The sequence below is a fragment of the Scylla paramamosain genome, chromosome 18 (genome assembly GCF_035594125.1).
Source record: "Scylla paramamosain isolate STU-SP2022 chromosome 18, ASM3559412v1, whole genome shotgun sequence".
Taxonomy (NCBI): Eukaryota; Metazoa; Arthropoda; class Malacostraca; order Decapoda; family Portunidae; genus Scylla; species Scylla paramamosain.
This window is the reverse complement of record NC_087168.1, coordinates 6270001-6286115: the sequence shown is the minus strand read 5'-3', so window position 1 is coordinate 6286115 and position 16115 is coordinate 6270001. Positions and strand designations below refer to the sequence as shown.

The following is a 16115-nucleotide window of genomic DNA, read 5'->3' as shown; positions in this document are numbered from 1 at the left end:
TGACTAATGTTGCAATGAGGATTTAACACCAGCAGTAGTGGAGTTACTGTGACAACATGGCAATGATGAGTTTAACAGCCCAGGTTCCATCATGACAGAACAAACCCTCACCTGCTGAAGAAAGAACCACATCAACACAACTCTCATGTCTCCTGTGGCCTTGAATCCTCAAATTAACAGGCTGGAGTGCTGGCCAACTTTTGAGGCGTTCCTTTCCTTCACAGGGCACCCCAAGGATAGGGGAACCAAGATACTGACGGTAAATGGATGCTGCATCTACTGTTTTGCAGATGGTTAATGGGAGCGCTGAAGACCTGAAGACTGTGAACCTGAGGTGAAGAAAGTAAGATCATGAACATAAGTGAATTCCATCACAAATTCACACTCAAAATTATAGCTCTACACTTTAATCTTTAATACTTACCTCATTCACAAGCTCAAGCCTGTTGTGTGCATGACAGACTACTAAGTCTTTGCAGCATATTGTTCTTCTATTCACATAAATAATTATAATTATGAACATTTTCTGTGACTACTAATTTCACACTGGTGCTTCTGTAATTATTTTAGATACAACCACACTTCACATCCTCAAAAATGGTAGCTCCTGATATGTTACTTTGGTGCTATGCAAATCAATCTGGCACATACTAGACTGGTTCATCACAGATGTAGGAACTGTAACAGTTATCATCAAGACTCAATATCACACTGTTTACACCATCTGCTATAGTGTTTACATGGACAATAAATTCACTCAGAGAAAGACCAGAGCACATGCAATATCTTGGAAACAATTGAACAATTGAGAATACATCCTACCATGAGCCAGCTTCAATGTGGACAACCCAACCATCCATTATGAAGTATCAATTGATTGAGATCTTAGTTGCTGCTCTGCCCCATATAAGAACAACCTTACAATATTGCATGTTTCATTGTCACAGTATAGGCTGATGTTGTGTGGCACAGCAATCATCATGAGTGATTCTCTTGAGCAGTCAGTGGTGTGGTAGGTTAAGTCTGCGAAGAGTGGAGCACCCAGTTTGGTCAATTGTCCACAGCCAATGCTCGCTTGCCTGATTCTTGAAGTCATCTAAGATTTATACACTTTGTTATGAGTAGTGCTACTGAGAACATAGTGGTAGAACGAAGAAGAACAAAGCCAGAGAAAGAAAACTGCATTATGTTATGTAGTGATGAGTCTTGCCTTGCCTGGTGAGTACATTATTCAAGTACAGCCACACTTGCATGCAACTCTGCCTTAATCTTATTAAATTTTCACTTATTTTCTCTCATCCCCGAGAATTGTAGTCAATAAATAATGAAGTAGAAGAGTTGCCCTCTCTTATAAGATAATCAGATTTCACCCAGCCCCTCAAATATGCACCCAGTGATTTTTATAATTTAACCTTCCTTTTAAACAAAGTGAGTGGGTGAAGCAGGTGGCTGGCCTTCCCATTCCTTTGTCGTTGTTTTAAATACTACTGGCACTGTCTGGGTCTTGTTAGTTGCCCCAGTTTTTTTTGGGTGGCCCAGAGGGCTAGTTTGTGTGGCAGTCTGTGCCCAACCATCTTCTCTCTCCCCGGGTTCTCCAATTTTAAGAGAATTTGAGCCTGTCCTTGAGAAGATTGGAGATAAGTTGAGTGAAGGCGTTGAGTGAAGGCGTTGAGTGTAATAATATCCTGCTGGCCAGTCGGTGGATTGTCTGTGGGAGATAGCCCTCGGGTATTATTACCTTCACATTGTGGTGTCTTCACTGTCTCACCCTAGAAGGTGAAATGGCAAATCCTTTCTCAGCTTTTGGACTATGTTAGCGTTCATTATATCTCCTCTGTTAGGGGGTGAAACAGGGTGATGACTTACTCAGGCTTGATAGCTGTGTGCAACCAACAGGTGCCTGGATTTGTCTTATTTGTGTCCTGCACTAAGCTATGAAGAAGGTAGTCTAGGGAGAACCTGACCCAAGGTAGTGGCAGTTGTATGAGAGGCTGGGCCCTGTCGTAACAACCTCTAGTCCATTGGCTGGAAACTTAAGCTGGTGCTGGGTTCAGTGCCTCCCTCCAGGAAAGTTTAGAAATAACAAATCTACTCAGTAAATGGTTAATGGCAGGCAGGAACTGAGTTGGTGCTGGCTCATCTATGGCTCATCATGGTTCTGGTACTGTATGATAGATGTTAGGGACCTGGAGATTTTGGTTCACCTTGATTGTGATCTGATGCAGGGTGGCTGATGGCAACAGTAGGTGTGACTGGTAGATGTTGTGGAGGCTTGTGTATAAATATTAGAGATTGATAATTCTACTTTTATGTTGATGTGCTCCTCACTCAATTACTCTACCTGGTCTGTATCTCTCCTAAGTCTTGATATATTCCAAATTGAACAGATTAACACTACTTTATCAAAATAATTCCACACAAATGCTGGTGAGTTGTAAAATATATGAATAGAGGGAAGAAGTGAGAATACCAAAATATTTGTTTATCACTATATAAACTACAACTGTTATGAGATAGTGGAAAAAGTGTTTCTATTTACATTTACAGCAAGTAGAGTTGTGAGTGAGGAAAGGCACACACAGAAAATAGAATAATTGCATAAGAATAAGCACATCAACATGGAATACACATGTTCCTGCTTTTTCTTTGTTTCTTCTTTTATCACTCTAAAACCTTTATGTTACCAGAGACAAATAAATGGTTTGATTTCTGTTTACAGCAAGTAGAGATACCATATTAGCCAAAAGCTATCCACTATGCCATTTGAAATGCATCAGTTCCTAATTTAGAGTTAATTAATGACCTTTATTTCATCTTTTTATATAATGAACATTAGTTATTGGTCACTGAATGCAGTTTTTAGCTTTCATATTTAAAGCATAGAGACTGTGTACCTTTACTAAGAGAATGATCTGAAAGTTCAAAACAAATGGATGTAACACAAGAGCTGTTGCTGCTGCCACCTCCACAACAACTACACACTCAGACTGCAAAAGTACAGCAAGACACATCTTTTGGATTTATCTGACATTTATCTGGCAATCAATATAATTAATCAATAATCTTTATAAACAAAAAAAAAAAAAAAACCCCGAGTAGCTGACCCTTTCAAAAGAAATTAATAATGACTCGGAAAGACATGCAACAAGGTGCTTTCGATCTGCATACTTTTATGATCATGTGGTTAGGGTCTGAGTCCATGGGGGCTGAGTGTACAGTAAAACAGGGGATGCTGCTACTCATGGAACAATTGCTGGTTTAATGGCAATGATGATGCTGTGTAGACTGAAGGAGGAGGGTGCTGGGATGAGTCATGTGATGAGTCTAGCCTGACTTGATTGTTGTCTTTTCTTAGTTTTTGGAGTTTAACCTGTAAACTGCGACATACATCATATGATGAACAACATGTAACTGCAACTTACATCATGTGATGTGAAGGTTATTTTTAAATTTGGCAGCCTATATTTCACTCCCATATATCTTGAAATGATGTTTGGCAACTCAGAGTGAGTGAGTCCATGCTCTCTCTCTCTCTCTCTCTCTCTCTTCCATGTGTGTTTGTTTGTGTGTGTATTTTACCTAGCTGTATTTACCTAGTTGTGGTTTAAGGGAGGGGAGTAATCTCATAGTATCCCATCTCTATATCTATCCAGTTTAGTCTTAAAACCATGGACAGTTACGGCATGGACAACTTCTTCACTGAATTCATTCCATTTGTTCACACCTCTGTGAGGAAAACTATATTGTTTGATGTCTCTTCTACAGTTAACTTTTTTCAACTTCTTACAGTGTCCCCTTGTACTCTGTGTGTCTAAAGTTATAAAACATTCTTTGTCCACATTTTCCATACCATTTATCATTCTATAGATGTTTATTAAATCTCCTCTCTCTCTCTCTCTCTCTCTCTCTCTCTCTCTCTCTCTCTCTCTCTCTCTCCTATTTTCAAAGGTAGGAATTTCCAACATTCTTAATCTCTCTTCATAGGTCGACTTACTCAACTCCGGAACCATCTTAGTGACTGCTCTTTGTACTCTTTCTAATTTTATAATATTCCTTATTATATAAGGAGACCATACCACTGCTGCATATTCCAATCTTGATCTTATCATGGAAATCAACAACTTTTTATCATTCCTTCATCTAAATATAAGAATACCATTCTTATTCTCTTTAACAAATTCATTATCTCTCCAGTAATTTTATCAATGTGTCTGTCTGGAGTAAAATTTTCAGTAACTGTTACTCCCAAATCCATTTCCTCTTTTGATTTCTGTAACTTCACACCATCCATCTCATAATGATATTCTTTTCTTACTCTTACCAAACTCCATTACATTACATTTACTTAAATTGAATTCCATTTTGTAAAGATCTGCTCCATCTATTTATCTTATTTAAATCATCTTGCAGTACCATACAATCATTTACATTTTCCACCCTTCTCATCAGCTTAGCATCATCTGCAAACAAGTTCATATAACTGTCTATTTCTTCATTTATGTCATTCACATATATTACAAACATTATCAGTCCCAACACTGACCCCAGTGGGACACCACTAGTTACTTTCAGCCAAGATGAATTCTGGTCTTGTATTACTGTTCTCATCTCTCTATCATCCAGATAATCCTCTATCCACTCCAGCAGTTTTCCTCCAATTTGTCCATAATTTTTTTTATCTTCCATAGCAATCTTCAGTGTGGTTCTTTGTCAAACACTTTCTTCAAGTCTAAGTAGACATCATCCACCCATCTGTCTCTCTCCTGCAAAATATTACAAGATTACTCTTGAATAAAAAGGACAATAAGTTCATGAAGCATGATCTTCCCCTCCTAAATCCAAATTGACAATTTACAAAAACTTTATCTCTTTCCAAGTGTTCCATCCATCTTTCCTTTATTGTTCTTTCACATAGTTTCCCTACAACACTAGTCAAGGACACTGGTCTATAATTTAGTGGGTTTTCCTTATTTCTTCCTTTGAATATTGGTGTAATATTTGCTCTCTTCCAATCTTTCGGTACTCTTCCCTGTGATAGTGATGTCACCACTAGACTGTGTGTGAGTGTGTGTGTGTGTGTGTGTGTGTGTGTGTGTGTGTGTGTGTGTGTGTGTGTGTGTGTGTGTGTGTGTGTGTGTGTGTGTGTGTGACATAGGATATTTGTATGTATGTATATGTTTACCACATCTGCATCACAAATATATACAACCAGAATGATCAAATGACACCACCAACGCTGCTCACCACCCGCTAGCTCAAAGTGACAAACTGTGCAACTTTACTACACGACCACGCCTGAATTAATGTAAATAATAAACTAATATTTGCTTTTCCTATACTTTTCCATGCAATCTTTCATTTTATAGCAGTAAAAATAATTTATGAGAATTTTTTTTTTATGCTGATAATCACATACCATGGGTATGACTGCTGGAACCCCATTGTGCAGTTTACAGTTAAATATAAAGGATTTGTAATGATGCAAATAAGGATCTTCCTAATTTAAGGAAATAGGTTCAAGTGTATTTCTAAGGCTGGTAGCAAATATATGTAGATTTTTTCCATTTCTGGGTGCCTCTGTTACTTTATCCCTGTTAATGTTAAGAGACAACTGTGATAGGAATAGGCAGATAATATTATTGTATTATAGCTTTTTATTTTCTCTTTTCCTCCTTTTGTTACCCACAGTGTGGGACCAAGCTGAGATCAGCCTTAAAATAAAATCCTCTTTTGCTTGTTTTCATAGTATAGTGTAAGAACATACCTAATGGATAGAAGTATATTAAATTAGGAGGGTTTAGAGTGTCTTTTAGCTTAGAAGTATCTTTTCTAATATAACATCTTTACTTCTACTATCATGTATTATTTTACTCTTCAACACATGTAGTAATATTACTATTTAAGTTCCTGTGTAAACCAGCTAGTCGCCATGCAGCTGCAAACAGAAGCCACTGGTCAGGAGTGCCAGTGAGGAAATGGGAGGCAGACAGGGTTTATGTGAGTCAAAAGCCATACAGGGACATGACTGTATACTTGTACAAGAAGTGTAAGTAGCCATCCTGCAGTTTCCTATAAATTCTGTGATTATCTAAGTCCACAAAACTCGGAGGAGAGTGAGAGACCTAAGCAAATTCTTAAAGGATGGTGAATAATGACAGTAACATGGATAACAACCATAAATATCTGGACTCTGAACTCTTCTTATGGTTTGTGTTGACACTCTAGACTTCTAGATTTGATAACTACGGACCTGACTGATGCAGAACTGTAAAGTAGATCAAGGCGTGCCAGACCAGCCAGCAAGAGGGAGTAGCCAGACTGGAGGCAAAATGTCTCTGGACGCAGCAAGTGGCGGGGTAGGACCTTCATCAACTCCTTGTGAGTAAGCAGGTGGATCATCTAAAAGTATGAGTGAAGTTAATTACTGTTATGAGCTCTATGAAACTAAAATTAAATAAGTTTTCTACCAAAGTAAACATAAGTCAAATTGCAAATACACTAATATTTTCAATCCATCTCTCTGCACCTCTGTCTCAAGTTTTGTGTTTGGCTCCTTGCTGCTGCTGCTGCAATAATTATCATTGTCTTCACCCTATTAGAATGGGAGTTCACCCACTTAATATAATTAATGAACAATCTTTATAGAACAATCTTCTTTAGAGAACAATAAAACATTGTTCGTTGGCTAGCTGACCTTTTGATCAAAAATTAATAGTGACCCAGGAAGACAAGCAACAGGGTGCTATCTTCAGATCTTATTACAATTACTGAATTAAGCAGGCTGAACCTAATAATGTTCACTGTATCAAAGGTTAAATTCCTTTACAATCTACACACTAAACTACAGGCTTATAGCTTAAGTGAGTAATCTGTTTCCTTTACTAAATAATGGAATTATATTTGCTCTTTTCCAGCTCTCTAGTAATTTTCCTTGTCATCAACTTGAAATAATATGGAAAGTGGCTTGCTTAATTTCCTAGCACATTCGTTCAATACTCACTACTTTCCCATACTTTTGTCTTGGATGGCACATGTAGTGTACCCACTGTGATTTTTATTGCAGTGCCTAAGCACCTATATCTATTTAATTTAAATACATTTTATTTAAATAATTATGTTTCACTTACTTTTAAAGTTCTTATTTATTAGAATCATTATTCTATCTCCTTATTTGCTCATCAATCTTTCCCCTATATATCCTAATTACACAAAATACAGCATAAAATATTTCAGGATTGCACTTTGTTTCTGTTTCTGTTTTCTCTAGAAGGATATCCTTGATTTTGGTGTGTCTGGATATAAACCTGTCCGCATCTACAACAGAGAACATCTATCAACTTGACACAACCTTTCATATAACTATCCTCTCTTTTTCATTGACACTCAACTGTCCCCCTGTTCTACACTGAACATCCTCAGTCTGTATTTACTTATAATCTAAACTGGAAACTTCATGTCTCATCTCTAGCTAAAACAGTTTCTATGAAGTATGAACCCAGGCGTTCTAAGTTGTCTCTGCCATTTTTTCTCACTCTCCCAGCTGCTAACTCTGTACAGGGGCCTTATCCATCCATGTATGGAGTATAGATCACATGTTTGGAGGAGTTCCACTCTTACTGCTATTTTAAACAGGGTGGCATCAGAAGCTTTTTGTCTTATCAACTCCTTTCCTTTAACTGCCTGTCTTCAGCCTTTTACTCATCCATGCCATGTTGCATCTCTTGCTATCTTCTATGGCTATTTTCATGCTAACTGCTCTTCTGATTTTGCTAACTGCATGCCTCTCTTCCTCCTGCATCTTTGCTATACAAAACTCTTCTTCCTCTAATCCCTATTCTATCCACCTTTCTAATGCAAGAGTATTCTCAATCACTCATCCCTTTCTCTGGTAAAGTCTGGAACTCCCCTTCTGCTTCTGTATTTCCTCCTTATGACTTGACTCTTTCAAGAGCGAGGTTTCAAGACATTTATCCTCTGTTTTTTTACCATGCAATCTGACATCTGTATGGGAAGTGGGAATAAGTGGTCCTTTTCTTTTGTTCATGATTTTCAATGCCTTTAGCCAGTGACCCTCTTACATAAAAAATAATAATAATAATTTTCAGCTTTTCATTTCTATATTTATTTTCTAATTTCTACCTCTTTTTATTCTGCACCACTGCTTTACTTGTATTCTCAATACTTTGCAAAAAAAACTTTTTTCTGTTGGTGATTTATTATTTTCTCCTTTGCTTCTACCTTCTCTTTAAGTTTTCTCTATCATGTTTGTTCAAGCATTTAGCAATCCTTACATGTTTCTATTCTTCAGACTCTTTTAACTTTCTGGCATTTTCTCAGGACCACTTACAAAATGTTACTATTTTTGAAAGGTTACTTTTAAAGATCTATTAACATCTTTTCTATTATTTATCTTGTCTACTGAATTCTTGTAGTTCTACATAATTTTTCCTTGTCTTCTGTCTTTGCAGTGTTGTTCATTTTATTCATCATTTTTTTTTCTTTTCTTTTCTTGGACACAAAAAAGTACCACTGATTTTTCATATCTATTGTGTCTTTAATGAACTTGACATTTCTTATTATATCTTTTATCTCCCTTATTTATATAAGATTTTCCTTGCTGTGCGTGTGTGTGTAATACAAGGTTTGAGCAGGGCTCATAGTGTCCTGTCTTATATTCATCCAGCATTTCCTTAAATTTATGCATGTTTGGTGTTGTAATAACCTCCTCACTTAGACTATTCCAGATATTTGCAGTTCTATTTGGAAAACTGTACTTCTTGATGTCCCTCAAACACTGAATCTTCCTGATCTTCTTTGAGTGCCCTCTCATCCATCCAGCTTCATCTTCTTCCAGCAGCACCAGATCCTGCTTGTCTATCTTCTCAATATGGTTAACTATTTTATACATCATTATTAGATCTCCTCTTTCTCTTCTAACTTGCAAAGTTGGCAGTCCCATTTCCTTCAACCTCTCTTTGTACGTTAGGTCTTTCAGCTCTGGCACTATCCTTGTAGCTGCCCTCTGAATTCTTTCCAACTCCTTTATGTCTTTCTTCATATGCAGAGACCACACCACTGCTGCATATTTCAGTCTGGGTCATAGCATAGTGGCTATAATATTTTCATTATAGTCTTATCCATGTAATGAAATACCATCCTAATATTTGTTAACATCCTTTATCTCAAGCCAAATATCTCATTTATATACTGTTCTGGGGTCAGGATATCTTGGAAAACCACTCCTAGGTCTTTTTCCTCCTTGCTTCTCTTTATTACTTCCTCCCCCATTTTATAGCCCCATGCAGATCTTCTTTTATTCTTTCCCAATTCCGTCACATTTCTTAGCATTGAATTCCAATTTCCATTTCTTAATCCACCCATAAATCTTGTCAGTATCTCTTTGCAACTCCATATAATGAACATAGCTTTTTATTACTCTTAACAATTTTGCATTATTAACAAACTGATTAATATAACTGGTCAAACCCTCCTGCATATCATTGATGTGTATATTTGGAACATAATGGGTGCTAACACTAACCATTGTGGAACTACACTTGTTACATCACTCCAACTTGAACAGGTGTCCCTGATCACAGTTCTCATTTCTCTATCCTTTAAGCAGTCTCTCATCCATTTTAGCATTGTCCCTCTCAGTCCTCCTATATGTTCTATCTTCCACAATATGTGGAACTTTATCAAAAGCTTTTTTGATGTCCAAGTAGACTGCATCTATCCATCCACCTCTGTTTTGTACTTCATCTATTACTCTTGTATAGAAACTTATTAAATTTGTCACACATGACCTTCCTTTTCTGAAGCCAAATTGCCTATTTGTTATAACTTCGTTCTCTTCCAAATATTTTACCTGCTTTTCCTTCATCACTATTTCACAGATCTTGCCCACAACACTAGTTTGCAACACTGGTGTATGATTTAGTGGCTCAGTTCTCTTTCCTCCTTTGTGTACTGACACTATATCTGCTCTCTTCCACTCTCTTGGTACTCTTCTATCAGTGAGCTGTTAATCACATCCTAAATTGGCTCCCTCACTTGTTCTCTACATTCTTTTAGTGTCCAACCTGACACTCCATCAGGACCCATTTCTTTCCTGATATCCAAGTTCTCTAACAATTTGCCAATTTTATGTTTTTGCACAAGACTTCCTGTAACCCTCCTGCCTCACCTCCTCTTTTGGTTCTGTAAAATCCGCTTCCACACTGAACACAGACCTGAAACTCTCATTCATAATTTCACTCATCTCTTCTGCTGTTTGATATATCCTTCCTTCCTTTACTGCAGGGGTTCTTAACCTTTTGATGGTTCCATACCCCCAATGGATTGTCGAATATGGTCCCATACCCCCTTCACTTGACTGTTCAAATAATTATCACCAATCCTATTATTTGCCAGTATGTCTTCCAGATACGAGTATTTCAATCGCTTGAATTTACTGTACTTTAGATACGGATTACTAGGAAAAAAACATAACCATTGATAATTTTATTAGTTTTTTACTGAAAGCAAAATTAATGAAGTTATAGCTCCGTTTTATTATGCAAAAAAAAAAAAAAAAAAAAAAAAAAAAAAAAAAAAAAAAAAAACATAAATGTGCAAGTTACCGCCGTCATGTAGGGTAGCGTGCGCATCGCACTGGCAGAGGGGGAAACTACCAGTACCCAGAAATCAAGTCCCAGACCCCCGGCCTTTGGTTCCCATACCCCCAAGGGGTATGGATACCCCCGGTTAGGAACCCCTGCTTTACTGTATTGTTAATGGTCTCTCTGCTTGTCATCTTTCCACTGATATATATGTTAAAAGCTTGGGCTCTTCTTCACATTTCTTTACCATGTCCTTTTCAAATTGTTTTTCCTTCTATCTTATTATTCTAACATACTCATTCCTTGCCTCCCTATACTGCTCTCTATTATTTTCATTTCTTAGTTTCTTCGGTTTCTTTCAAGCTGTATCCTTTCTCTTCTTAGCTTCTGCACACCTGGCATTATACCAAATATGTTTGCTCCTCCTTACTTTATATACAGGTACATACTTCTGCACACCCCTCACTGTACTTTTTCATGAATGTTTCGTATTTCTCTTGCACTGCCTTGTCTTCCATAAGTCCCTTCCAATCAATACTCCCAAAGAATTTTCTTAACTCTGTAAAATTTTGTCTTTGTTTGATTTAGTCTCCCATTTTTATAATCCTCCTTGCATGGTAGAACCTCCCAATCTTGCAGTGTGTGTGTGTGTGTGTGTGTGTGTGTGTGTGTGTGTGTGTGTGTGTGTGTGTGTGTGTGTGTGTGTGTGTGTGTGTGTGTGTGTGTGTGTGTGTGTGTGCAGTAAAACCTCTATATGTCAGCATTCTGTAAGTCAGAATTCCCCATATGTTGGCAAAGCAGAAAAAAAAAGAACACTGGTGATTTCTGCAAAATTTTTGAAGTCAATATCATACTGACTAAATTGAGTCAACCCAGACCAATCTTGGCAGTAATAATCATTGCATAGGTTATGACATGACACAAAGAAGGGCTACTAGTTCTGGTTCTGGTTGAAGGTCAGGAGATGCAGGCTTTGCAATGACAACTCCCTGATGTGGTCTTCTTTATAATTTCTTTTTGTAACTTCATCTCCACCCTGTTTCCCTAAAATATCACTCAATTTTCCTTGTACTTTTCTTTCTCTCTTCTGCCAAAAAACTGTACAGGATTCCTTATCCATTTCAATGCTACTGTTGCAAGAAGATCTGCAATTTATCCTCTTGTCTCCTCTGTGCCCAGATTCACTAAAAGTGTTTCAAACTTAACAAGGCACCCATTTTCTGTGTAAAGTTGAAAACTTTTTTAGAGACCATGTAAGGTGACATGATCCAGATGAGGATAAGAGAGGGACAATGGAAGTACCTTAGATATGCATTAGTAGAAGGGAATGATTTGATTAAGAGGAAAAAGGAGAAGAAATAATAGGGAAGAGGCAAAATATATGGATGAAGAATCTGGTGAATGACTTAAGGAAGGAAAGGGTGAGGAGTGAGAGTGTAAAAAGTAAGGTAAAGGATAATGATGAATGAGAGTATAAGGAGTGAGACAAAGGAGGAATGAGTGAGGTGAGAAAGGGCGAGGAGTGAGAGTGCAAGGAGTAAGGCAAAAGATGGTGATAAATAAATTTCATGCTGGGACTGCCACATGTAGGCCTGATCACTTCCTATGTTCTTAAAATATATTCCAGTCATTTAATTGTAGGGTGTTAGTCCTACATCTAAAGAGTATTACTGAGGCTTGGTCACTGATATATAGTTTCTTTGTTTTCACTGTGTGTGTGTGTGTGTGTGTGTGTGTGTGTGTGTAGTTTTGGCAGGGATGTCAACCTGTTATACATAAAGATCAAGCATATGAGCTAGTATGTTTCCTCAATTGTATCCTCTATGTTTTTTTTCTTGATGAGGTAACCATAGCAGAGAAATCTCCAATTATTCATATCATTTCATTTCAGTCTTGTGCACTTTGACAAGTGCTCTCTCTCTCTCTCTCTCTCTCTCTCTCTCTCTCTCACACACACACAGACACACACACACACACACACACACACACACACACATATACTCTAACCCTCTACCTCCTGCCTATCAAATCCTTGCATCTTGTACACTGTTCTTACTTCACTTCCATTCATTATCATCAAGTGACCAAATCATCTCAAAATGCTGCTTTTCATTATCACCACTCCTAAATTATACTATTATTATCTTTCACCATGCCTATCAAATCTTTCACACAGACATTCATTGTTTTCCATCCAAGACCCATGATACACATCTTTTGCAAATGACTGATTTTCGCTGCTTGAATCCTAGAGCTCAATTCCATACCCAGGTCTCATGTGCACATACAGAAATAGTTATGCTGTTTGGGAAAATACACAGGAATATTGATGGAGTCCCAGGTTATACAAAATTCCTTGACTGAGTGGGTGTCATTAAGTAACTTAGCTACAACTACAGGCCTGAACACATCATAGGTTACTTAGGTGGATAGGTCTGTGTGGTGGAGAGTTGGCTGTGTTGTTTGCCGGTGGGAGCAGAATGCAGATCTGATCTCTGAGGGGCTGTGTAAGGATTTATGTCTGGCTGTTCCAATATATATATATATATATATATATATATATATATATATATATATATATATATATATATATATATATATATATATATATATTTTTTTTTTTTTTTTTTTTATGGCCCCAGATCAGTTTTTTTTTTATGTACGAGGGACACTGGCCATGGGCAATAAAAATCCGAAAAAAAAAAAAAAAAAAAAAAAAAGCCCACTGAAATGCCAGTCCCATAAAAGGGTCAAAGTCGTAGTCAAAAATTGATGGATAAGTGTCTTGAAACCTCCTTCTTGAAGGAATTCAAGTCATAGGAAGTGGAAATACAGAAGCAGGCAGGGAGTTCCAGAGTTTACCAGAGAAAGGAATGAATGATGGAGAATACTGGTTAACTCTTGCATTAGAGAGGTGGACAGAATAGGGATGAGAGAAAGAAGAAAGTCTTGTGCAGCGAGGCCACGGGAGGAGGAGAGGCATGCAGTTAGCAAGATCAGAAGAGCAGTTAGCATGAAAATAGCGGTAGAAGACAGCTAGAGATGCAACATTGCGGCGGTGAGAGAGAGGCTGAAGACAGTCAGTTAGAGGAGAAGAGTTCATGAGACGAAAAGCTGTTGATTCCACCCTGTCTAGAAGAGCAGTATTAGTGGAATCACCCCCAGACATGTGAAGCATACTCCATACATGGACGGATAAGGCCCTTGTACAGAGTTAGCAGCTGGGGGGGGGGGGCGAGAAAAACTGGTGGAGACTTTTCAGAACGCCTAACTTTATAGAAGCTGTTTTAGCTAGAGATGAGATGTGAAGTTTCCAGTTCAGATTATAAGTAAAGGACAGACTGAGGATGTTCAGTGTAGAAGAGGGGGACAGTTGAGTGTCACTGAAGAAGAGGGGATAGTTGTCTGGAAGGTTGTGCCGAGTTCATAGATGGAGGAATTGAGTTTTTGAGGCATTGAACAATACCAAGTTTGCTCTGCCCCAATCAGAAATTTTAGAAAGATCAGAAGTCAAGCATTCTGTGGCTTCCCTGCGTGAAATGTTTACCTCCTGAAGGGTTGGACGTCTATGAAAAGACGTGAAAAAGTGCAGGGTGGTATCATCAGTGTAGGAGTGGATAGGACAAGAAGTTTAGTTTAGATCATTAATGAATAATAAGAGAGTGGGTGACAGGACAGAACCCTGAGAAACACCACTGTTAATAGATTTAGGAGAAGAACAGTGACCGTCTACCACAGCAGCAATTGAACGGTCAGAAAGGAAACTTGAGATGAAGTTACAGAGAGAAGGATAGAAGCTGTAGGAAGGTAGTTTGGAAATCAAAACTTTGTGCCAGACTCTATCAGAAGCTTTTGATATGTCCAAGGCAAAAGCAAAAGTTTCACCAAAATCTCTAAAAGACTCAATAAGGAAAACCAGAAGATCACCAGTAGAGCGGCCTTGACGGAACCCATACTGGCAATCAGATAGAAGGTTGTGAAGTGATAGATGTTTAAGAATCTTCCTGTTGAGGATAGATTCAAAAACTTTAGATAGGCAGGAAATTAAAGCAATAGGACGGTAGTTTGAGGGATTAGAATGGTCACCCTTTTTAGGAACAAGCTGAATGTAGGCAAACTTCCAGCAAGAAGGAAAGGTAGATGTTGACAGACAGAGCTGAAAGAGTTTGACTAGGCAAGGTGCAAGCACGGAGGCACAGTTTCGGGGAACAACAGGAGGGACCCCATCAGATCCATAAGCCTTTCGAGGGTTTAGGCCAGCAAGGGCATGGAAAGCATCATTGCGAAGAATTTTAATAGGTAGCATGAAGTAGTCAGTGGGTGGAGGAGGAACAAGCCCAGAATCTTCCAAGGTAGAATTTTTAGCAAAGGTTTGAGCAAAGAGTTCAGCTTTAGAAATAGATGTGATAGCAGCAGTCCCACCTGGGTGAAATAAAGGAGGGAAAGAAGAAGAAGCAAAGTTATTGGAGATATTTTTGGCTAGATGTCAGAAATCACGAGGGGAGTTAGATCTTCAGAGGTTTTGACACTTTCTGTTAATGAAGGAGTTTTTGGCTAGTTGGAGAACAGACTTGGCATGGTTCCGGGCAGAAATATAAAGTGCATGAGATTCTGGTGATGGAAGGCTTAAGTACCTTTTGTGGGCCACCTCTCTATCATGTATAGCACGAGAACAAGCTGTGTTAAACCAAGGTTTGGAAGGTTTAGGTTGAGAAAAAGAGTGAGGAATGTACGCCTCCATGCCAGACACTATCACCTCTGTTATGTGCTCAGCACACAAAGACGGGTCTCTGACACGGAAGCAGTAGTCATTCCAAGGAAAATCAGCAAAATACCTCCTCAGGTCCCCCCAACTAGCAAAGGCAAAACATCAGAAGCACCTTCATTTATGGGGATTCTGAGGAGGGATTGGAGCGATAGGACAAAATACAGATATGAGATTGTGATCGGAGGAGCCCAATGGAGAAGAAAAGGTGACAGCATAAACAGAAGGATTAGAGGTCAAGAAAAGGTCAAGAATGTTGGGCGTATCACCAAGACGGTCAGGAATACGAGTAGGGTGTTGCACTAATTGCTCTAGGTCATGGAGGATAGCAAAGTTGAAGGCTAGTTCACCAGGATGGTCAGTTGGTTAATGTATGATCTTGAATAGATTTGAATTTAAATCATAATGATATGAATTGCCTATCACTGAATAAATAATCAAGATTTTGTTTGAAATAGTAAAATTTCAATATGCTGCTTTGAAGCAAATTTTTTGCTTCCATGCATACTGTCCTCCTCATGTACTGTATATCCATGTAAACTGTACATTATCCTTAGTAATAATTTTGTTTTCTTAAATTATCCAAAATTTTTCTGCAACTTGTTTTTCCTCCATATTCTCTAAACCTCCTCTTGCCTCATACACAATTTCCTGATTTTAATGTCCAACATATGTGTGATGAAGTGCACTGAAGAAATATGTGGTGATGCCCACCTGTTCTGGCTGTACTGTCCCAGGTGTGTCGTAGC

The 16115-nt window shown here is 38.2% G+C and overlaps 1 protein-coding gene across 7 annotated transcripts in view; it reads right to left on the bottom strand.

The window, feature by feature from the left end:
* Positions 1–16115, bottom strand: part of LOC135109061 (nitric oxide-associated protein 1-like) — an 83514-nt gene that overhangs the window by 15959 nt on the left and 51440 nt on the right. For 4 of the 7 annotated variants that reach the window (XM_064020080.1, XM_064020079.1, XM_064020082.1 and 1 more), the window contains 3 exons: positions 16081–16115; positions 6251–6399; positions 112–329 (listed from right to left, as the gene is read on the bottom strand). The exon at positions 16081–16115 is cut by the window's right edge and continues 147 nt beyond it. In XM_064020080.1, coding sequence (XP_063876150.1) covers positions 112–329; positions 6251–6399; positions 16081–16115 — 402 coding nt within the window. Of the gene's footprint in view, positions 1–111; positions 330–4477; positions 4764–6250; positions 6400–16080 lie in introns of those variants that run through there. The other 3 variants (XR_010272565.1, XR_010272564.1, XM_064020083.1) reach the window with 2 other exon arrangements.